General features: G+C 38.7%; 1 protein-coding gene across 1 annotated transcript in view; it reads left to right on the top strand.

Moving 5' to 3' along the window:
* TEX11 (testis expressed 11) overlaps positions 1-24709 on the top strand; it is a gene marked incomplete at both ends in the record, with an annotated part of 339675 nt that overhangs the window by 144721 nt on the left and 170245 nt on the right. Inside the window, 2 exons of the mRNA XM_079728048.1 lie at positions 18375-18456; positions 22121-22199. Of these exons, the coding sequence (XP_079584174.1) occupies positions 18375-18456; positions 22121-22199 (161 nt within the window). The remainder of the gene's footprint in view (positions 1-18374; positions 18457-22120; positions 22200-24709) is intronic.

The following is a 24709-nucleotide window of genomic DNA, read 5'->3' as shown; positions in this document are numbered from 1 at the left end:
TATTAATACTTGGTTTCTTTTATCACTGAGTGGTGAATGGTATGGATGGTATCACAGTGTGTTTAACCATTCACCTATTAAAGGAAATATTGGTTGTTTTCAGATTTTGGCTCTTATGAGTAAAGCTGCTATAGTATTTGTGTATAGGTTTTTGTGTTGGATGTAAGTTTTCATTTTCCTGGATAAATGACTAGGTGTACAGTTGTTGGGCTATTTTGTTTTTAAGAAATTGTCAAACTGTTTACCAGAGTGGCTGTACCATGTTGCATTCCTACCAACAATGTATGAGAGTTTTAGTTTCTTTTCCTTCTTGCTGGCATTTGTCATTGTCCCTGTTTTCATATTTTAGCTGTTCTAATAGGTATGTAGTGATTTTAATTTATACTTTACTACTGGCTAATGATGTTGAACACCTTTGCAGGTGCTACTCTTTGGTGAAATGTCTCTTCGTAAGGCTTGTGCATTTCATACTTGGATTGCTCAACTTCTACTGTTGAGTTTGATAAAATAAGATATTCTAGATAAGAGTTGTTTGTCACATATATGGATTGCAAATATTTTCTCCCTGTCTGAAAGCTGTCTTTTCATCTTCTTAACAGGGTTTGATTTATGGCCCAGGATATAATATATCTTGGTAAATGTCCTGTGGACACTTGGGAAAAAAAAGTGTATTCAGCTCTTTTGGGGTGGAGTGTTGTATAAATGTCAATTACAGTTGACCCTTGAACAACATGGGTCGACACCCTGCACAGTTGAAAAGCCACGTATAACTTTATAGTGGGCCAGGTGTATCCGTAGTTCCATATCCATGGATCATGTAGTACTGTAGTATTTATTGAAAAAAAAAATCCACATATAAGTGGACCTGCACAATTCAAACCCTTGTTGTTCAAGGATCAGCTGTAGATCCTGTTGATTGATGATGTTGAGATCTTCTATATCTTTGCTGAGTTTTTGTCTAGTTCTATGAATTTTTGAAGGTAGGGATGTTTAAATTTCCAACTATAATTGTGGATTTGTCTATTTCCCCTTTTATTTCTGTAATTTTTTACTTCAGATATTTTACAGCTCTTTTGTTTGGTGCACACGTATTTAGAGTTACTATTTCTTCGTGGTAGATTGACCCTTTTATCATTCTATAATGTCCCTTTCTGTCCCTGGTAATTATTTTTTTGATGTACAGTCTACTTTATCTGATATGAATATAGCTATTCCTACTTTCATATTGTTAAATTTTTCATAGCATATAATTTGCCATCTTAACTGTTTTTAACTATACAGTATAGTGGCCTTGAGTACATTCATATTGTGAAACCATCTCCAACATTCTTCTCCAGAACTCTTCATCTTGTAAAATGTAAACTCTGTACCCATTATATAATAACTCCCTATTCCTCTCTCTTCCAGTTCCTGGAAACCACCATTCTACTTTCAGTCTCTATGAATTTGACTACTCTAGATATCTCATATAAGTAAAATAAAACAGTATTTGTACTTCTGTGACTGGTGTATTTCACATAGCATAATGTCCTCAAGGTTCATCCATGTTATAACATGTGTCAGAATTTCCTTTCTTTTTAAGACTGAATAATATTCCACTGTATGTATATACCACATTTTGCTTATACATTCAGCCATTTATGCACATGTTGGTTGTTTTCACCTTCGGCTATTGTGAATAATGCTGCTGTGAATGTGGGTGTACAAATAGCTGTTTGGTTCCCTGATCTCAATTTTTGGGGGGTATAAACCCAGAAATGGAACTTCTGGATCATATTGAAATTCTATTTTTAATTTTTTTGAGGAAACACACCACTGTTTTTTCCGTAACAGCTGCACCATTTTAAATTTCAGCCAAAAGTATACAAGGGTTTCAATTTCTCCACATCCTTGCAAACACTTATTATTTTTTGATAGTAGACATGCTAATGGGTGTAAGGTACACCATTTATTTTTTTATTCTTTTGACTTGTGTTCGGTCTTCATTGCTGTGTGTGGGCTTTCTCTAGTTGTGGCGAGCAGGGGCTACACTTTGTTGCAGTGTGCAGGCTTCTCACTGAAGTGGCTTCTCTTTGTTGCGGAGCACAGGCTCTAGGCATGCGGGCTGCAGTAGTTGTGGCGAGCAGGCTCTAGAGCGCAGGCTCAGTAGTTGTGGCACATGGGCTTAGTTGCTCCATGGCATGTGGGATCTTCCTGGGCCAGGCCTCGAGCCCATGTCCTGTGCATTGGCAGGCGGATTCTTAACCACTGCACCACTAGGGAAGTCCCCCGTTTGTTTTTGAATGATATTTTTTCTGGGTATAGAATTTGAAATGGAGAGCTTTTCTTTCTTTGAGAATTTTAAAGATATTGTTCACAGTTTTCCTGTTACATTGTTTCTGATAATAAATATGATGCAATCCTTATTTTTGTTCTTTATGTAACATGTCATTTTTCTCTGGCTAATATTTGGATTTTCTGTTTATCACTGGTTTTGAGCAGTTTGTTGATGATGTACTTTGAAGTAATTTTCTTTGTTTCTTGTGCTTGGGCTCTTTGAGCATCTTGAATCTCCGGGATCATGGCTTTCATCATGTTTGGAAAGTTCCAGTATTTTGTGAAATATTTTTTTCTGCTTCACCCACAGATGCTAATTACTCATATATTAGGTTGTTTGAAGTCACTCCCACAGTTCACTTATGCTGTTTACATTTAAAAAGATTTTGGGGGGCAGGCTTCAAGATGGCGGAAGAGTAAGACATGGAGATCACCTTCCTCCCCACAAATACATCAGAATTACATCTACATGTGGAACAACTCCTACAGAACACCTACTGAATGCTGGTAGACCTCAGACCTCCCAAAAGGCAAGAAACTCCCCATGTACCTGGGTAGGGCAAAAGAAAAAAGAAAAAACAGAGACAAAAGAATAGGGACGGGACCTGCACCAGTGGGAGGGAGCTGTGAAGGAGGAAAGGTTTCCACACACTTGGAAGACCCTTCTCGGGTGGAGACTGCGGGTGGCGGAGGGGGGAAGCTTTGGAGCCATGGAGGAGAGTGCAGCAAGTGGTGTGGAAGGCAAAGTGGAGCCCACACAGAGGATCGGTGCCGACAGCACTCACCAGCTCGAGAGGCTTGTCTGCTCACCCGCCAGGGCGGGTTGTGGCTGAGAGCTGAGGCTCTGGCTTTACTGAATCCCAGGGAGAAGACTGGGGTTGGCTGCGTGAACACAGCCTGAAGGGGGCTAGTGCACCAGAGGTAGCCGGGAGGGAGTCCAGGAAAAAGTCTGGAGCTGCTGAAGAGGCAAGAGACCTTTTCTTGCCTCTTTGTCTCCTGCTGCGCGAGGAGACAGGATTAAGAGTGCCGCTTATAAGAGCTCCAGAGACGGGTGTGAGCCGCGGCTGTCAGTGCAGACCCCAGAGACGGGCATGAGACACTAAGGCTGCTGCAGCCACCAAGAAGCCTGTGTGCAAGCACAGGTCATTCTCCACACCTCCCTTCCCAGGAGCCTGTGCAGCCTGCCACTGCCAGAGTCCCATGATCCAGGGACAACTTCCCCAGGAGAACACACAGCACAGCTCAGGCTGGTGAAACGTCACACTGGCCTCTGCCGCCGCAGGCTTGCCCTGCATTCTCTACCCCTCCCTCCACCCGACCTGAGTGAGTCAGAGCCCCCGAATCAGCTGCTTTTTTAACCCCGTCCTGTCTGAGTGAAGAACAGACGCCCTGAGGCAACCTACACACAGAGACGGGTCGAAATCCAAAGCTGAACTCCAGGAACTGTGCAAACAAAGAAGAGAAAGGGAAATTTCTCCCAGCAGCCTCAGGAGCAGCGGATTAAATCTCCACAATCAACTTGATGTACCCTGCATCTGTGGAATACCTGAATAGACAACATATCATCCCAAATTGAGGAGGTGGACTTTAGGAGCAACAATATATATATATTTTTCCCTTTTTCTCTTTTTGTGAGTGTGTATGTATATGCTTCTGTGTGTTATTTTGTCTGTATAGCTTTGCTTTTAACATTTGTCCTTGGGTTCTGCTGTCCGTTCTCTCTTTTTTTTTTTTAATATCGTTTTTAGCGCTTGTTATTGGTGGATTTGTGTTTTGGTATGGTTGCTCTCTTCTTTCTTTTTTTATTAAAAAAATTTTTAATACTTATTTTTTATTTTAATAACTTTATATTATTTTATTTCATTTTTAAAAATCTTTTTCTTTCTTTCTTTCTCCCTTTTATTCTGAGCCATGTGGATGACAGGTTTTTGGTGCTCCAGCCAGGTGTCAGGGCTGTGCCTCTGAGGTGGGCGAGCCGAGTTCGGGACATTGGTCCACAAGAGACTTCCCAGCTCCATGTAATATCATACAGCGAAAGTCTCCCAGAGATCTCCATCTCAATGCCAAAATCCAGCTCCACTCAACGACCAGCAAGTTACAGTGCTGGACACCCTATGCCAAACAACTAGCAAGACAGGAACACAACCTCACACATTAGCAGAGAGGCTGCCTAAAATCATAATAAGGTCACAGACACCCCAAAACACACCACCAGATGTGGACTTGCCCACCATAAAGACAAGATGCAGCCTCATCCACCAGAACACAGGCACCAGTCCCCTCCACCAGGAAGCCTGCACAACCCACGGAACCAACCTTAGCCACTAAGGGCAGACAACAAAAACAATGGGAACTACGAACCTGCAGCCTACGAAAAGGAGACCCCAAATACGGTAATTAAGCAAAATGAGAAGATAGAGAAACATACAGCAGATGAAGGAGCAAGGTAAAAACCCACCAGACCTAACAAATAAAGAGGAAATAGGCAGTCTACCTGAAAAACAATTGAGAATACTGATAGTAAAGATGATGCAAAATCTTGGATATAGAATGGAGAAAATACAAGAAATGTTTACCAAGGACGTAGAAGAACTAAAGAGCAAACAAACAATATGAACAACACAATAAATGAAATTAAGAACTCTCTAGAAGGGATCAATAGCAAAATAACTGAGGTAGAAGAACAGATAAGTGACCTGGAAGATAAAATAGTGGAAATAACTACTGCAGACCAGAATAAAGAAGAAGGAATGAAAGGAATTGAGGACAGTCTCAGAGACCTCTGGGACAATATTAAATGCACCAACATTCGAATGATAGGGGTCCCAGAAGAAGAAGATAAAAAGAAAGGGACTGAGAAAATATTTGAAGAGATTATAGTTGAAAACTTCCCTAATATGGGAAAGGAAATAGTTATTCCAGTCCAGGAAGCATTCAAATCAATTGAATTCGAAATGAAAAAGGAGAAGTAACAACTGATACCGCAGAAATACAGAGGATCATGAGAGATTAGAAGCAACTATATACCAATAAAATGGACAACCTGGAAGAAATGGACAAATTCGTACAAATGCACCACCTTCTGAGACTGAACCAGGAAGAAATAGAAAATATGAACAGGCCAATCACAAGCACTGAAATTGAAACTGTAATTAAAAATCTTCCAACAAACAAAAGCCCAGGACCAGATGGCTTCACAGACGAATTCTATCGAACATTTAGAGAAGAGCTAACACCTAACCTTCTCAAACTCTTCCAAAATATTGCAGAGGGAGGAATACTCCCAAACTCATTCTATGAGGCCACCATCACCCTGATACCAAAACCAGACAGTGATTTCACAAAGAAAGAAAACTACAGGCCAATATCACTGATGAACATAGATGCAAAAATCCTCAACAAAATACTAGCAAACAGAATCCAGTAGCACATTAAAAGGATCATACACCATGATCAAGTGGGGTTTATCCCAGGAATGCAAGGATTCTTCAACGTATGCAAATCAATCAATGTGATACACCATATTAACAAATTGAAGGAGAAAAACCATATGATCATCTCAATAGATGCAGAGAAAGCTTTCGTCAGAATTCAACACCGATTCATGATAAAAACCCTCCAGAATATAGGCATAGAGGGAACTTACCTCAACATAATAAAGGCTGTGTTATGACAAACCCACAGCCAACATCGTCCTCAATGGTGAAAATATGAAACCATTTCCAATAAGATCAGAAACAAGACAAGGTTACCCACTCTCACCACTATTATTTAACATAGTTTTGGAAATTTTGGCCACAGCAATCAGAAGAGAAAAAGAAATAAAAGGAATCCAAACCAGAAAAGAAGTAAAGCTGTCACTGTTTGCAGATGACATACACTATACATAGAGAATCCTAAAGAAGCTACTAGAAAACTACTAGAGCTAATCAATAAATTTGGTAAAGTAGCAGGATACAAAATTCATGCACAGAAATCTCTTGCATTCCTATATACTAATGATGAAAAGTCTGAAAGTGAAATTAAGAAAACTCTCCCATTTACCATTGCAACAAAAGGAATAAAATACCTAGGAATAAAGCTACCTAAGGGGACAGAACACCTGTGTGCAGAACATTATAAGACACTGATGAAAGAAATTAAAGATGATACAAATAGATGGAGAGATATACCATGTTCGTGGATTAGAAGAATCAACATTGTGAAAATGACTCTACTACCCAAAGCAATCTACAGATTCAATGCAATCCTTATCAAACTACCAATGGGATTTTTCACAGAACTAGAACAAAAAAATTCACAATCTGCATGAAAACACAAAAGACCCCAAATAGCCAAAACAATCTTGAGAAGGAAAACCGGAGCTGGAGGAATCAGGCTCCCTGACTTCAGAGTATATTACAAAGCTACGGTAATCGAGACAGTATGGTACTGGCACAAAAACAGAAATGTAGATTACTGGAACGGGATAGAAAGCCCAGAAATAAACCCACACACATACGGTCACCCTATCTTTGATAAAAGAGGCAAGAATATACAATGGAGAAAAGACAGCGTCTTCGATAAGTAATGGTGGGAAATCTGTACAGCTACATGTAAAAGAATGAAATTAGAACAGTCGCTAACACCATACGCAAAAATAAACTCAAAATGGATTAAAGACCCAAACGTAAGGCCAGACACTATCAAACTCTTAGAGGAAAACAGAGAACAGTCTGTGACATAAATCAGAGCAAGATCCTTTTTGACCCACTTCCTAGAGAAATGGAAATAAAAACAAAAATAAAGAAATGAGACCTAATGAAACTTAAAAGCTTTTGCACAGCAAAGGAAACCATAAACAAGACCAAAAGACAACCCTCAGAATCGGAGAAAATATTTGCAAATGAAGCAACTGACAAAGGATTAATTTCCAAAATGTACAAGCAGCTCATGCAGCTCAATATCAAAAACACAAACAACCCAATCCAAAAATGGGCAGAAGACCTAAATGGACATTCCTCCAAAGAAGACATACAGATTGCCAACAAACACATGAAAGAATGCTCACCATCATTAATCATTAGAGAAATGCAAATCAGAACTACAATGAGATATCATCTCACATCGGTCAGAATGGCCATCATCAAAAAATCTACAAACAATAAGTGCTGGAGATGGTGTGGGGAAAAGGGAACACTTTTGCGCTGTTGGTGGGAATGTAAATTGATACAGCCACTATGGAGAGCAGTATGGAGGTTACTTAAAAAACTAAAAATAGAACTACTGTACGACCCACTACTGGGCATATACCCTTGAGAAAACCATAATTCAAAAAGAGTCATGTACCAAAATGTTCATTGCAGCTCTATTTACAATAGCCAGAACATGGAACCAACCTAAGTGTCCATCAACAGATAAATGGATAAAGAAGATGTTGCACATATATACAATGGAATATTACTCAGCCATAAAAAGAAACGAAATTGAGTTATTTGTAGTAAAGTGGATGGACCTGGAGTCTGTCATACAGAGTGAAGTAAGTCAGTAAGAGAAAAAGAAATACCGTATGCTAACACATATATATGGAATCTAAGAAAAGGAAAAAAAAAAAAAGGTCCTGAAGAACCTAAGGGCAAGACAGGAATAAAGACACAGACCTACTAGAGAATGGACTTGAGGATACGGGGAGGGGGAAGGGTTAGCTGTGACAAAGTGCGAGAGTGGCATGGACATATAGACACTACCGAATGTAAAATAGATAGCTAGTGGGAGGCAGCCGCACAGTACAGGGAGATCAGCTCGATGCTATGTGACCACCTAGAGGGCTGGGATAAGGAGGGTGGGAGGGAGGGGGATGCAAGAGGGAAGAGATATGAACATATATGTATATGTATAACTGATTCACTTTGTTGTAAACGGAAACTAACACACCATTGTACAGCAATTATACTCCAATAAAGATGTTAAAAATTTTTTTAAATTTAAAAAATAAAAAGTTTTTTTTGGTCTGTGTTTCATTTTGGAATGTTTTGTATTGCTATGACTTCAAGTTCATTAATTTTTGTTCTGCAGTGTCTGATCTTCTGTTAATCCCATCTGCTATAAGCTGAATATTTGTGTTCCGCGACCCCAAATTCATACAGTGAAATTCTAACCACCAAGGTGATGGTATTAGGAGGTGGGGTCTTTGGAGGTGATTACATCATGAGGGCAGAGTCCTGATGATTGGGATTAGTGCCTTTATATAGGATGCCTGAGAGAGAACTCCCTCACCCCTTTCCATTTAAGATTCCAGTGAGAAAGGAGCCATTTATGAGGAAGTGGGCTCTTACCAGACACTGAGTATGCTGGTGCTATGATTTTGGACCTCCCAGCCTCCAGAACTGTGAGAAATAAATGTTTGTTGTTTATAAGCCACCCAGTTTATGCTGTTTTTGTTACAGCAGCCCAAATGGACTGACACCATCTCGTATAGTTTTCACGTCTGATTTTGCAGTTTTTATTTGTGGAAGTTTGATTTGGATCATTTTTGTGTTCTGTGTCTCTGATTAGCTTTTTGAGCATATGAAATATAATTTTACTCACTCTTTTAATGTCCTTCTCTGCTAATTCTTATATCTGTGTCACTTCTGGGTCAGTTTCAGTTGGTTATCTCCCCCGTATGGATCATGTTTTCCTGCCTCTTTCCAGGCCTCATCGTCTTTCATTGGATGCCAAGTGTTGTGAATTTTACATTGTTGAGTGCTAGATATTTTTATGATAGTATAAATCTTGTTGAGCTTTATTACGGGAAGCAGGCAAGTTATAGGCATACCTAAAGAGATATTGTAGGTTAGTTCCAGACCATCACAATAAAGCAAGTATCACAATAACGTGAGTCACACAAATATTTTGTTTTCCCAGTGCATATGAAAGTACGTTTATAATGTAGTCTATTAAGTGTGTAATAGCATTATGTCTAAAAAACAATATAAGTACCTTAATTAAAAATACTTTATTGCTAAAAAATGCTAACCATTGTCTGAGCCTTCAGCAAATCATAATAATGTCTTTGCTGGTGGAGGGTCTTGCCTCGATTTTGATGGCTCCGGACTGATCAGGGAGGTTGTTGCTGAAGGTTGGGGTGGCTGTGGCATTTTCTTAAAATAAGATGAGAAAGAAGTTTGTCCCATCAATTAAATCTTCCTTTTACGAACGATTTGTCTTTAGCATGCAGTGCTATTTTGATAGCATTTTACCCACAGTAAAACTTCTTTCAAATTTGGAGTCAATCCTCTCAAACCCTACTGCTGCTTTATCAACTAAGTTTAATATTCTAAATCTTTCGTTGTCATTTCAACAGTCTTCACAGCATCTTCACCAGGAGTAGATTCCATCTCCAGAAACCACTTTCTTTGCTCATCTATAAGAAGCAACTCTTCATTCATTAAAGTTTTATCATGAGATTGCAGCAGTTCAGTTCCATCTTTAGGTTCTGCTTCCAGTTCTAGTTCTCTTGCTCTTTCTACCACATCTGCAGTTACTTCCTCCACTGGAGTCTTGAACCCCTCAAAGTCATCCACGAGGGTTGAAGTCAACTCCTTCCAAACTCCTATTAATGTTGATATTTTGACCTTTCCCCATGAATCACAAATGTTTATAATGGCATCTAGAATGGCGAATCCTTTCCAGAAGATTTTCTATTTACTTTGTCTGGATCCATCAGTGGAAATCACTACCATGGCAGCTATAGTGTTACGAAATATATTTGTTAAATAATAAAACTCAAAAGTTGAAATTGCTCCTTGATCCATAGGCTGCAGAATGGATGTTGTATTAGCAAGCATGAAAACATTAATTTTATTATACATCTCCATCAGAGTTCTTGGGTGACCAAGTGCATTGTCAAAGTAATATTTTGAAAGGAATCTTTTTTCCTGAGCAGTAGTCCTCAACAGTGGGCTTAAAATATTCAGTACACCATGTTGTGAACAGATGTGCTGTCATCCAGGCTTTGTTGTTCCATTTACAGAGCACAGAAGAGTAGATTTAGCATAATTCTTAAGGGCCCTAGGATTTTAGGAGTGGTTAATGAGCATTGGCTTCAACTGAATGTCACCAGCTACATTAGTCTCTAACAAGACAGTTAGCCTGGCCTTGGAAGCTTTGAAGCCAAGCATTGACTTCTCTCTAGCTATGAAAGTCCTAGATGGCATCCTCTTCCATTAGAAGGCTGTTTTGCCTACAGTGAAAATCTGTTGTTTAGTGTAGCTACCTTCATTGATTATCTTAGCTAGATCTTGTGGATAAACTTGCTGTAGCTGTTATATTAATTAGCACTTGCTGCTTCACCTTGCACTTTTATGTTAAGGAGTCAGCTTCTTTCCTTAAACCTCATGAACTAATCTCTGCTAGCTTTAAGCTTTTGTTCTGTAGCTTCCTCACCTCTCTCAACCTTCATACAATTGAAGAGAGATAGGGCCTTGCTCTGGATTAGGCTTTGGCTTAAGGGAATGTTTTGGCTGGTTTGATCTTCTATCCAGACCACTAAAACTTTCCGTATGGGTAATAAGACTGTTTCACTGTCTTATCATTCATGTGTGCACTGGAGTTGCACTTCTAATTTCCTTCAAGAATTTTTCCTTTGCATTCAGAACTCGGCTAACTGGTACAAGAGGCCTAGCTTTCAGCTTATCTTGGCTTTCAGCATGCCTTCCTCACTAAGCTTAATTATTTCTAGCTTTTGATTTAAAGTGAGAGGCATACGACTCTTCAGGTGAACACTTAGAGGCCTTTGTAGGGATATTAATTGGCTAATTTCAATACTGTTGGGTCTCGGGGAATAGGGAGGCCTGAGGAGAGGGAGAGAGATGGGGGGCTGCCCAGTTGGTGGAGCAGTCAGAATACAGACAACGTTTAAGTTCGCCATCTTATATGGACACAGTTTATGGCATCCCAGAACAATTACAATAGTAACATCAAAAATCACTGAGCACAGATAACCATAACAAATATAATAATAAAATTTGAAATATTGCAAGAATGACCAAAATGTGACACAGAAACACAAAGTGAGTAAATGCTACTGGAAAAATGGTACTGATAGAGTTGCTTGACGCAGGATTACCACAAACCTTCAGTATGTAAAAAACACAGTATCTGCAAAGTGCAATAAAGTGAAGTGCAATAAAATGAGGTATTCCTGTACTTGGAAACAATTTGATCCTGCAGTTAGTAGTACTCCTAACTCTTGCTAAGTATGAAACATTTCCTCATGTGCTTTGTAATTTGGGATTGTTAGTTTATCTTTAGCGTTAATCTTTTAGAACCCTGTACAACCTGGATTGAGGACATGGCCCTATATCTTTTTTTTTTTTGATGTGGACCATTTTTAAAGTCTTTATTGAATTTATTACAATATTGTTTCTGTTTTATGTTTTGGTTTTTTGGCCCTGAGGCATGTGGGATCTTAGCTCCCCAACAAGGGATTGAACCCACACCCCCTGCATTGGAAGGCAAAGTCTTAACCACTGGACCACCAGGGAAGTCCATGGCCCTACATCTATTTGCTTTAACCAGATATCTAAGAGATAACACTCTTTTGGTGACTTTTATTTTGATTTTCAGCTTTACAGTTCTTGGACAACATGAGTAGTATAAATTTTTTAAATACATGTATTTATTTATTTTTGGCTGTTTTGGGTCTTCGTTGTTGCACGCGGGCTTTCTCTAGTTGTGGCGAGCAGGGACTACTCTTTGTTGTGGTGCGCAGGCTTCTCATTGTGGTGGCTTCTCTTGCTGTGGAGCATGGGCTCTAGGCACACGGGCTTCAGTAGCTGTGGCACACGGGCTCCGTAGTTGCGGCTCGTGGGCTCTAGAGCACAGGCTTAGTAGTTGTGGCACACAGGCTTAGTTGCTCTGTGGCATGTGGGATCTTCCCAGACCAAGGCTCAAACCTGTGTCCCCAGCATTGGCAGGCGGATTCTTAACCATTGCACCACCAGGGAAGTCCGAGTGGTATAAATTTGAACTCCATATCTATGTGAAGGTAGAGCTTGTTAAAAAATCCTCCAGACTCCCCCCTCCCCCGCGTCCACCAATCATCTAGACAAACATTTCTTTTTGGCCTCATTCAGAGATTTGGCAGAAGACAGACAAACTTCCAATACCATTAGATAAAAGAGAAATAAAAAACCCAGGATACTCACCATTCCCATACAGTCCACTTCTCCATGTTTTGATGACTTACTACAATCTTTCTGCTTTTGTTTACTTTTCAGAGTCCTCAGGTTGTTGCTTTGTAGATCTTGTTCAGGGCTTTTAGTTGTAATTAGTGGAGGATATAGACTATAGTTGTCATGCTCCATCTTGGCTGGAACTGGAACAGATAGTAATGTTTTTAAAAATTAGTATTTGAGTGGAAATTAAAATTTGGTAGCCGTATGTTATTCCACAAAGTTGTTTTTGAAAATTTGTCAGTACAGTGAAATTGGAAAAGTCTTGGTTGCTTAGATAAGACACCAAAAGCACAAGAGAAAAAGGAAAATTAGATGATATCAGGCTTCATTAAAGTTAAAAATTTTGGGACTTCCCTGGTTGCACAGTGGTTAAGAATCTGCCTGCCAATGCAGGCGACATGGGTTCGAGCCCCTGTCTGGGAAGATTCCACATGCCACAGAGCAACTAAGCCCATGCACCACAACTACTGAAGCCCATGCCCCTAGAGCCCGTGCTCTGCAACAAGAGAAGCCACCGCAATGAGAAGCCCGTGCACCACAACGAAGATTAGCCCCCGCCCGCCACAACTAGAGAAAGCCTGCACGCAGCAACAAAGACCCAACACAGCCATAAGTAAGTAAGTAAGTAAGTAAGTAAGTAAATAAACAAATAAATAAATAAATAGTTAAAAAATTTTGCTTCAAGTGAAACCATGAGGAAAGTAAAACCACAACCCATGGGGTCCTCCCAAAAGAATGGGAGAAAATAATTGCAAATTATGTATGATAAGTGTCTGGTATCCAGGATATATTTTTATAAAAATCTCTTACTACTCAGTAGTAAGAAGACAACCCAATTAAAAATGAGCAAAGGATTTGAATAGGTATTTCTTCAAAGAAGGTATACCATAGGCCAATAATAAGAACATGGAAAGATGCTCAGTATCACTAATTATCAGGAAAATGCAAATCAGAAGCACAATGAGGGACCACTTCACACTCACTAAAATGACTATATATATATATATATATATATATTTTTTGCGGTACATGGGCTTCTCACTGCTGTGGCCTCTCCCGTTGCAGAGCACAGGCCCCAGACGCCTCAGGCTCAGCGGCCGTGGCTCCCGGGCCGAGCCGCTCCGTGGCATGTGGGATCTTCCTGGACCGGGGCACGAACCCATGTCCCCTGCATCGGCAGGTGGACTCTCAACCACTGCGCCACCAGGGAAGCCCTAAAATGACTATATTTTTTTAAATGGACAAAAACAATTATTGATGTGAATGTGGAATAATTATAACATTTATACACTGCTGGCGCGAATGTTAAATGGTACAACCACTTTGGAAGACAGTTTGGCAGTTCCTCTAAAAGTTAAACATAGAGATACCATATGACCCAGCAATTCCACTCCTAGGTGTATACTCAAGAGAACTGAAAACGTGTCCACATAAAAACTCGTGCATGAATGTTTATAGCACCACTACTTACAACAGCCAAAATATGGAAACAGCCCATATGTCCATCAATTGATGAACAGATAAACAAAATATGGTATATCCACACTAAAGAATATTATTTGGCCATAAAAATGAATGTAGTGCTGATACATGGTACAACATTAATGAACCCTGGAAACATTATGCCAGTTGAAGAAAACCAGCCACAAAAGAACACATATTGTATCATTCCATTTACATGAAATGTCCCACATAGGCAAATATATAGATACAGAAAGTAGAATAGTGTTTGCCTGGGTTTTGGGGTGAGGTGGCACTGGAAGGAATGGAGAATGACTATTAAAGGGTACAAGGTTTCTTTTTGTGGTGATGAAAATGTTCTAAAACTGATAAACAACTTTGTGAATATACTAAAACTCATTGAGTTGTGTACTTTATTTTTTTAAAATATTTATTTATTTATGGCTGCATCGTTGTGTTTTTTTTTTTTAAATCACAACTCTTGAGTGCATGTCTTTATTTTGTTCTGATTTTGTTTTTATTTCTTTCTGGTGCCATCAATTTATTTATGGGAATGGGATTTTTTCAGTGTTTTGATTTATAAATTGGAAAAATAAGAATAGAGTTGACGCTGAGCCTTGTGGACATAGGAACTAACTGAAGAAAACAGATTAGCCCTCTCCATCTATTAAATTTTACTTTTTATATTTAGTAATTATTTATCATAACTGTAATACACTTGTGTCATTTTGATTACTTGCATACCAATAATTGTACTGATTTCTCAATCCAGAAGATTATTATTTTTGAACACTTAGAGCCTTGTGGTCAATTCTGGAGCACATTTCTATTGCAGGGACACATGATCGGGGATCTATAAAATAATTCCAAGCATAAAATACATTAGATCTTTGGGGGGAATGGAGCGGGAATAGGGATTCACAGAGAGGAGTGTGGGGTGAGCATCCAGTCCTAGATGGAGTATTGGATGGTACCTGACAGTCCCCTTATTTGCCTTTTCATGGCTCTGTCGTGATGCTCTGGTGGTGCGGGTTCGTAGACACGGCACATGTGTCCAGAGCTGCGGCCGTGGCCTCGCCATCCTCCTCCTCTGTCTCTTGTACCAGAAGGCATCGATGTGCCCGGGGGAGGAGAAGCTGGCAGGCCACAGCACCCCCTTTGTTCTGATTTTAATTGGAGTGTTCTTTTTTTTTTGAGAATTTTTTAGAGCAGTTTAAGTTCACAGCAAAATTAAGCAGAAGGTACAGAGATTTCCCATACACATCCTGCCCCTAGTCGTGCACAGCCTTCCTAGCTATCAACCCACCAAAGTAGTGCGTTTGTTACAACTGATGACCCAAAGTCCACTGTGTACGTTAGAGTTCACTCTTAGTGTTGTATGTTCTAAGGGTTTGGAAAAATGTGTAATGGCATGTATCCAACTATACTATCATACAGAGTAGTTTCACCGCCCTAGAACTCCTGTGTTCCACCTATTCATCCCTCCCTTTCCCCTAACCCTTGCCAACCACTGATCTTTTTACTGACTCTGTAGTTTTGCCTTTTCCATAGTGTCATATAATTGGAATCCTGTAGTATGTAGCCTTTTCAGATTAGCTTCTTTCAGTTAGTAATATGCATTTAAGATTCCTCCATGTCTTTTCATAGCTTGATAGCTCATTTCTTTGTAACTTTGAACAATATTCCATTGTCTGGATGTTCCATAGTTTATTTATCTATTCACCTACTCAAGGACGTCTTGGTTGCTTCCAAGTTTTGTCAATTGTGAATAAAATACCATCAGCTGTTTTCCTTGAAGTGACAGACCTATTTCTTTCATTTTTGTGAAAATGTCTGCCAAATACCCATGTTGGAATAACTGAGGTTTGTCTAAAATGGTATTCCGTGACAAAAATGGCTTGTTCAGCTTGCAGTTCAAATAATCACACAAGTGTTTTTGTCCTGGAAACAGCTACTACGGTACTTCAACGTGCAGGAAAAATGCTTTATGCTTACTTCTCATTTCATCATATTGGATATTAAAAAGACATGAACTGGTACAGCCACTTTGGAAGACAGTTGGGCAATTTCTTACAAAACTAAACATACTTTTACTATATAGTCCAGTAATTGCACTCCATGCTATTTGCCCAGAGGAGTTGAAAACTTGTGTACACACAAAACCTACACATGGTTGTTTATAGCAGCTTTATTCATAATTGCATCGGATCTTAGTTGCGGCATGCAGGATCTTTCATTGCAGCACACTGGCTCTTTGTTGCAGTACGCGGGCTTCTCTCTAGTTATGGTGTGCAGGCCCAGTAGTTGCGGCACGCGGGCTCTCTAGTTGTGGCACGCGGGCTCCAGAGCACATGGGCTCTGTAGTTGTAGCACGAGGGCCTAGATGCCCTGCAGCATGTGGGATCTTAGTTCCCCAGCCAGGGATCGAACCCACGTTTCCTACATTGGAAGGTGGATTCTAAACCACTGGACCACCAGGAAAGTCCTGAGTTGTGTACTTTATTATTATTATTATTATTTTTTAATGTCATGGGTATTTTTAAAATTTATTTTGGGCTGTGTTGGGTCTTCGTTGCTGTGTGTGGGCTTTTCTCTAGTTGCAGTGAGGGGGGGCCACTCTTCGTTGCAGTGCGTGGGCCTCTCATTGCAGTGGCTTCTCTTGTTGCAGAGCACAGGTTCTAGGTGCACGGGCTTCAGTAGTTGTGGCTCGCTGGCTTAGTTGCTCCACGGCATGTGGGATCTTCCCGGACCAGGGCTCAAACCCGTGTCCCCTGCATTGGCAGGCCGATTCTTAACCACTGTGCCATCAGGGAAGCCCTCCGAGTTGTGTACTTTAAATGGGTGAATTGTATGGTATGTTTATTATAGCCCATTAAAGCTGTTACCCCCCAAAAAAGTCTTGCAACGGATTTTTTTTAACCTAAAATGATATTTGTAGCCTGAAAAATGGGTAAGATTTCTGAAGGAGAGAATGTAGGAAAAGGAGTAGTTTCATAGAAGCTAAACCTTAGGAAAGCCTCACAGTAAGGGGCTAGGAAGATAAGAAGAACACTTTAAAGTAGGTAAAATACCCAGTAGATTGGCAAAAACTTAGAAGTCCGATAATTCCAAGTGTTGACAAGGATATGGAACACTGGGAATTCTCATCCACAGCTGATGTTAGTGTAAAGTGGTATACCACTTTGGAATTGCAAGTATGAGTCCTCCTGCTTTGTTCTAGTTCAAGATTTTTTCGGCATCCCTTGCACGTTCATATGAATTTTGGTGTCAGCCTGTCAATTTCTACAAAGAAACCAGCTGGAAATTTGATTGCATTGAATCTGTAGGTCAATTGGGGGATTACTGCTATCTGAACAATATTAAGTTTTCCAATCAGGAATATGGGATGTATTTTTATTTATTTAGATCTTTAATTTCTTTCAATAATGTTTTGTAGTTTCAGTATAGAAGTCTTGCCCTTATTTTTAAAATTTATTCCTATGTATTTTATTCTTTTTGATGCTATTATAAATGGAATTATTTTCTTAACTTCACTTTTGGATTGTTCATTGCTAATATGTGGAATATGTCTTGAGCCGAAGAGATATTCCAACATGCCCGTTACGAAAGGTGGTAATGCAATAAGTTATAATTATAATGCAATCTTAGTTTATTCTTTGTACTGATATTATCTTTATTTGAAAATGCTTTTAATACCAGTAGTTACTTTTTCCCTAACTTTCCATTCTTCAGGCATCTCACCCATGAATCACTGTAATTTTTTGCAGAGCTTGGAGCTAATGAGTACAATGTTCATGTAGAGGTTAATTGACATTGTAGAGAGAAAAATTCTATTCTGTGAACCTAGACTGCACTTTTAATCGTAGACTGCTGTTTAAAGATGTACACTGTCAGGCAAAAGTGGAAGCAGGTCCAACTAGCAAGGACTTGGAAAAACCATTCAGAGTACATTGTCATTAATAGTAAATATGATAGGTGTATCCTATAGGAAAGACAATATGTTTTCTATTTCATTCATCCATTGTTTGCAAAGGACCTTCGTTGTTATTAAAGTCTCAAAAGAAAACAAACCTAATTGATGTTTGGAGTTTTGCTTACCAAGACAAAAATATGGTCTTAACATTCTCACAGTTTAAGTATTGACCTTGCCATTAAATGCTTGCCACTCAATAGAAATGTTTACATGTTCTTTTCCTTTTACTATTTCATTTAGATTGAATAGAATACCAGAAAATATCCTCAGGAATAGACCGGATGTTATGATTTGATTTTTTATAATTTTGATTTCCTTTGATCATGATACATCTTGCTGTGGTTGAATAAAACAGGCAATTACTTGAAAATTGTCTTTAACATTTCACAGTGTTAATATCATTGTGATTTCTTTGTCTAAAATAGGAACATTTAACTCCAAGTGGGCTTTTCTTAAAGATGAAAATCCTCTTGAAGTATGAAACAGCTAATGAAGAATTTCTTGGAGGTAAGTAACATCTTTGTGTGTGAAGAGTACACAATTTTGAAATATTAACACCAATTTGTTCAATGTAAGATCTTCTGTAGTATACTAGCATAGGTATAATTTGATGGTGACTGAGAAGGAAATTGAGCACATAAGACTGTCAGTCAGGAAGAAAAGGAGAAGGAAGAGAGAATAGTAGCAAATTTAACAAGTAGTAAAAAAGAGCTGAATAAAAGCTATCAGTTTTCCTTTAGTCTAGCAGAAAATTGCAGCTGCCCAACCTGCCCACCATGAAGAAAGATAACCTATTGATAGAAAAAGCCTTTGTAATGCTGTGCCTTTTTATAATTACTTGTATAAATATTGCTATTTGTTTTTCAAAATTCTCAAGGGACTAGAATGTACACATCACAACATAAACATCCTGATACACAGCTGTGGGTCATTTGGCAAGTGACTTAACTTTTCTGTACTTCAGTTTCTTCATCTTTAAAAGAAATGTAATATTAATGTCTACCTCACTGTGTTGTTTTGAGAATCCTATGAGAAAAAGTATGTAAAGCATTTAGTTCCATGCCTGGTACATAGTTAGTGTGCAATAAATATTACCTGTTTTGTAGTTATTATTATTGTTGTTATTACTACTATATAGATGAATTAAGTGAGGCATAATATCTCTATGCACACTGGCCCCTTAACAGCATTTCAGTTATGTTTAGTCATAAAAATAATTTACTCTAAATTTTTTTAATGTATACATGCTTTATTTTTTTACTGCATAAAAATTTAATTGTACTGGGTTTCCCTGGTGGCGCAGTGGTTAAGAATCCGCCTGCCGATGCAGGGGACATGGGTTCGAGCCCTGGTCTGGGAAGATCCCACATGCCGCGGAGCAACTAGGCCCGTGATCCATAACTACTGAGCCTGCGCGTCTGGAGCCTGTGCTCCGCAACAAAAGAGGCCGCAATAGTGAGAGGCCCGCGCATCGCGATGAAGAGTGGCCCCCGCTTGCCGCAACTAGAGAAAGCCCTCGCACAGAAACGAAGACCTAACACAGCCATAAATAAATAAATAAATAAATAAATAAATAAATAAATTAAAAAAAAGCAGAACTTTAAAAAAAAAATTTAATTGTACTATAGAGCTGCATTTTTACTATATAAAATTATTTGTTAGTATAATAACTGATTATCCAATAAATAATAACAATTTATAATAAGTAGGACAGTAATCAGATTTGGAAGTTGCTCTAAATTTAGTGCCAATTTAGTACTGCTGAAACTTTCTGTGACTTCTAGAATATTAGCCAATCACTAAGAGACCTCAGAAGCTGAAATATATAGAGGATTCTGCATCTCTAGGTAACAGTATCAGCTCAGATATACACAGGTTGAAATTTATTAGGAGCCAGAAAGACAACTCCTCTTTTTTTGCAGTACAGGAATAAACAAACCAACAAACTAATTAAAGGAATAGTCACTCAAGCAAATATAATATGGGAAGATCAGAGAGATTATTGGAGTCACCTAGTTTTAAGTTGATTAATTTTGGACTAGAATTCCCCATTACAGTTTTTTTATCAAAATGTAGAAAAGAAACAGAGTTTAAAATGAAATTTTTCTTTATTTCCAGATTGTTTTTACTTAACTCAATCTAGATGCTCATGATAGAGTTGCAACATCAGATTACAAACTAGGAAACTTCATGAATTTAAGTTTTCTATAGTTTAAAATAATAAAATTATTTTTCACTTTGTATTAAAAGTATATATGGGGACTTCCCTGGTGGCGCAGTGGTTAAGAATCTGCCTGCCAATGCAGGGGACACGGGTTCGAGCCCTGGTCTAGGAAGATCCCACATGCCCTGAAGCAACTAAGCCCGTGCGCCACAACTACTGAGCCTGTGCTCTAGAGCCCATGAGCCACAGCTGTTAAGCCCACAAGCCAGAGCTACTGAAACCCGCGCCTAGAGCCCATGCTCCACAACAAGAGAAGCCATTGCACTGAGAAGCCCACATATCACAATGAAGAGTAGCCCCCACTTGCCGCAACTAGAGAAAGCCCACGCGCAGCAACAAAGACCCAACGCACCCAAAAATAAATAAATTAGAAAAAAGTATATATGAAACTTGCATTTTTATAATCTGTTCATTTCTTTGCTAATGAAAATACTTTAAGAATGGTCGACCTGGGCTTCCCTGGTGGTGCAGTGGTTAAGAATCCACCTGCCAATGCAGGGGACACGGATTCGAGCCCTGGTCCGGGAAGATCCCACATGCCGTGGAGTAACTAAGCCCGTGTGCCACAACTACTGAACCTGCGCTCTAGAGCCTGTGAGCCACAGCTACTGAGCCTGCGAGCCACAACTACTGAAGCCCACGTGCCTAGAGCTCGTGCTCTGCAACAAGAGAGGCCACCGCAATGAGAAGCCTGTGCACTGCAGCGAGTAGTCCCCACTCGCCACAGCTAGAGAAAGCCCGTGCACAACAACAAAGACCCAACATAGCCAAAAATAAATACATTTATTTTTTTTTTTTAAAAAAAGAATGGTCAACCTAACTGTTGTTTTTCATTAGAACTTCACTGGTATTTTTTATAGTAGGAAAAGTAGAAATTAAAAATATATAATTTTTTATTATGAAAAGGTAGCACATACCCATTAAGGAAGTTTTTGGAAAATACTAAAAATATCCATTGTCCACCATCCACTGGAATATCACCTCCTTGGCAGCAGAGATTTTTGTGTGTTTTGTCCACTTCTGGATTCCCAGCACCAAGCACAGTTCCTGGCACAGAGAATACACTCATCAGTTATTTTTCGAATAAATAATCTAAACACAATCACTTTTAAAAATTTGATGATTTATTTTCAGTATTTTTCTATATTAATTTGCTTGTTTTATAGAATTGTGACTATATAGTACAGACAGCCTTTGTTTTCCAATTTTGTTTTTTTACTAATCTTATAACCATTTTTCATATTGGTGCATATTCATTTTTTAAATGCAAAACAGTTTTATTTCATACTTAACAATTTTAATGGTTGCATAGTAGTTTATCACTACCCTACAGTGGACATTCAGTATATGTCCTTTTTATTGTTGTTATAACTTATATTGCTTTTAATATCCTGTTCATTACATTTCCCCACATTTATTTCAGATGAATTTTCAGAAGTACACTTTCTGAAGTAAAGGGAATAATAATAATAGCAACTTTCATTTACTGAATGCTTACTAAGTGCTAGGTCCTTTGCTATGTAATTTACATACATTATCTCATGTAACTCTCTCATCAGCCCTGAGAGGTTGGTGATTTGTTCCCCACTTTACAGATGACAAAACTACAGTGCAGAAAAACTAAGTAACTTGCCTATGGCCATGAAAGTGGAAAGTGGTTTCAAATATGGATCTGTCTGACTTCAGATCCCAAGCTTTTATCCACTGTGTTCTTAGCAGATAGTAGTCAAATTGCTTTTCAAAAAGTTAACTTTGCCTGTTTTACTGCACTCTCTCTAGCATTGGATATTATTGCTATATAAAAAGACTTTGGTAAATTGTTAGGCAAGACATGGTATATGGCAAACATTTAGAAAGTAGATTTTGAACAGAGGAAAATTATTGAAAATAGGTAAGGTTCCTAAAAAGTGAAACTAATGTGATTATTTCCTTTGTTCTATTTGTTAGCTGTCATGGAAATACTACATCGTGACATGTCTTTAGACTTCTGTCTGAACATTGCTAAACTGCTGATGTATCATGAAAGGTATAGAAGAAATGATTTTCTTTTCTTTAAAGACTAACATTTTTCTAAGGTTTCCATTAACATATATTGAATTATATCTATCTGTCTATATCTATCTATCTATCTCCCTCCATCCATATTCGCAGAGCACAACATTTGCCATTGTGCTAATCAAATTAGAAGATGGAACTGCTTGCTTAAATGATTTAAACCATCCATAGTCAAGTCAATTTTAAAATTTATATTAAAATTTTTTTAAATAAATAAGAAAGGAGTAAGATAGGGTTTTATAAAACAGGAGTTGACTAGGTTAACTTGTAGGCCAGTGGCATGTGGAACAGGAAGGCATGTGCAAGTGTAGTTCTGCAAATGATATACCTCTCTGGCTCTATCCTCATGGGATCATTAATGTCAAAAGGGACCTTAATGTACTTGCAGACCTCTTAGTGGTTTTCAGACTTCAGTGTTCATCACAGTTACTGGGGAATCACTTGAAAAGATGCTCAACATTGTTAGCCATCAGGGAAATGCAAATCAAAACCACAATGAGAAACTGCTTCACACTACTAGGATGGCTGTAATCAAAACGATAGATAATAACAGAAATTGACAAGGATGTGGAAAAATTGTAACCCTCATACACTGGTGGTGGGAATGTAAAATGGTGCAGCCACTTTGGAAACAGCCTGTTAGTTCCTCAATAAGTTAAATAGAGTTACCATATGACCCAGCAGTTCCACTTCTAAGTTAAACAGGAAACGTGTCCATACAAACACGTGCATATGAGTGTTCATAACAGCATTATTTTATTTTTTTTTTTTTTTGGCGGTACGCGGGCCTCTCACTGTTGTGGCCTCTCCCGTTGCGGAGCACAGGCTCCAGACGCGCAGGCTCAGCGGCCATGGCTCACAGGCCCAGCCGCTCCTCGGCATGTGGGATCTTCCCGGACCGGGGCACGAACCCGTGTCTCCTGCATAGGCAGGCGGACTCTCAACCACTGCGCCACCAGGGAAGCCCACAGCATTATTTTAAATAATCAAATGTGGAAACAACCAAAATGTCTATCAACTGATGAAAAGATAAACAAAATGTAGTATACTCATTTGGCAATAAAAAGAAACAGAGTACTGATACATGTTATAACATGGATGAACCTTAAAAACATGCTAAGTGAAAGAAGCCAGTCACAAAGACCACATATTGTATCATTCCATTTATATGATATTTCCAGAACAGGCACATTTATAGAAGCAGATAGTAGATATGTAGTTGCCTAGGGCTTTGAGAACTGGGCGGATATGGGGAGTAACTACTAATGGGCATAGGGTCTCTTTTTGGTATAATGAAAATGTTCTAAAATTGTATAATGGTTGCACAACTCTGGGAATATACTAAAAACCATTGAATCATATACTTTAAATGGATGAATTGTATGGTATGTGAATTATACCTCAATAAAGCTTATTAAAAAATAATCACTTGCGAATGTGGTAAAAACAGAGGGATCAGGCCCTACCTTACTCCAACAAGCCCAGACCTCTGTATTCTATATTAGTCCCCCAGGTGGTTCTGAGAACCACTGTTTTGTTTAATTTTTTTAATTTTTTAAATTGAAGTATAGTTGATTTACAATATTAGTGTCAGGTGTACAACATAGTGATCCAATATTTTTATAGATTATACTCCATTTAAAGTTATTATAAAATACTGACTATATTCCCTGTGGTGTACAATATATCCTTGTAGCTTATTTATTTCATACATAGTAGTTCGTGCCTCTTAATCCCCTACCCCTGTTTGCCACTACCCACTTCCCTCTCCTCATTGGTAACCACTACTCTGTTTTCTATATATGTGAGTCTATTTCTGTTTTGTTACATTCATTCATTTTAGTTTTTAGATTCCACATGTAAGTGATAACATACAGTATTGGTCTTTCTATGTCTGACCTATTTCATTAAGCATAATGCCCTCTAAGTCCATCTATGTTGTTGCAATGGCAAGATTTCATTCTTTTTTATGGCTGAGAAACATTCCATTTTATATATATACCACATCTTCTTTATCCATTTATCTGTTGATGGGTTGCTTCTATATCTTGGCAGTTGTAAATAATGCTGCTATGAACATTGGGATGCATGTATCTTTTCGAATTAGTGTTTTTGTTTGTTTTGAATATATACCTAGGAGTGGAATTTCTGGATCATATGGTAGTTCTATTTTTAGTTTTTTGAGGAACCTCCATACTGTTTTTCACAGTGGCTGCACCAATTTACATTCCCACCAACAGTGCAGGAGGGTTCCCTTTTCTCTACATCCTCACCAACGTTAGTTATTTGTGGTCTTTTTGGTCATAGCCATTCCGACGGGCGTGAGGTGACATCTCAGTGTGGTTTTGATTTGCATTTCTCTGATGATTAGTGATGTTGGGCATCTTTCATGTGCCTGTTGGCCATCTGTGTGTCTTCTTTGGAAAAATGTCTGTTCAGGTCCTCTGCCCTTTTTTTAATCAGGTTGTTTGTTTTCTTGAT

The sequence above is a fragment of the Hyperoodon ampullatus genome, assembly GCF_949752795.1.
Source record: "Hyperoodon ampullatus genome assembly, chromosome: X".
Lineage (NCBI taxonomy): Eukaryota > Metazoa > Chordata > Mammalia > Artiodactyla > Ziphiidae > Hyperoodon > Hyperoodon ampullatus.
This window is presented reverse-complemented; position numbering and strand designations above follow the sequence as displayed.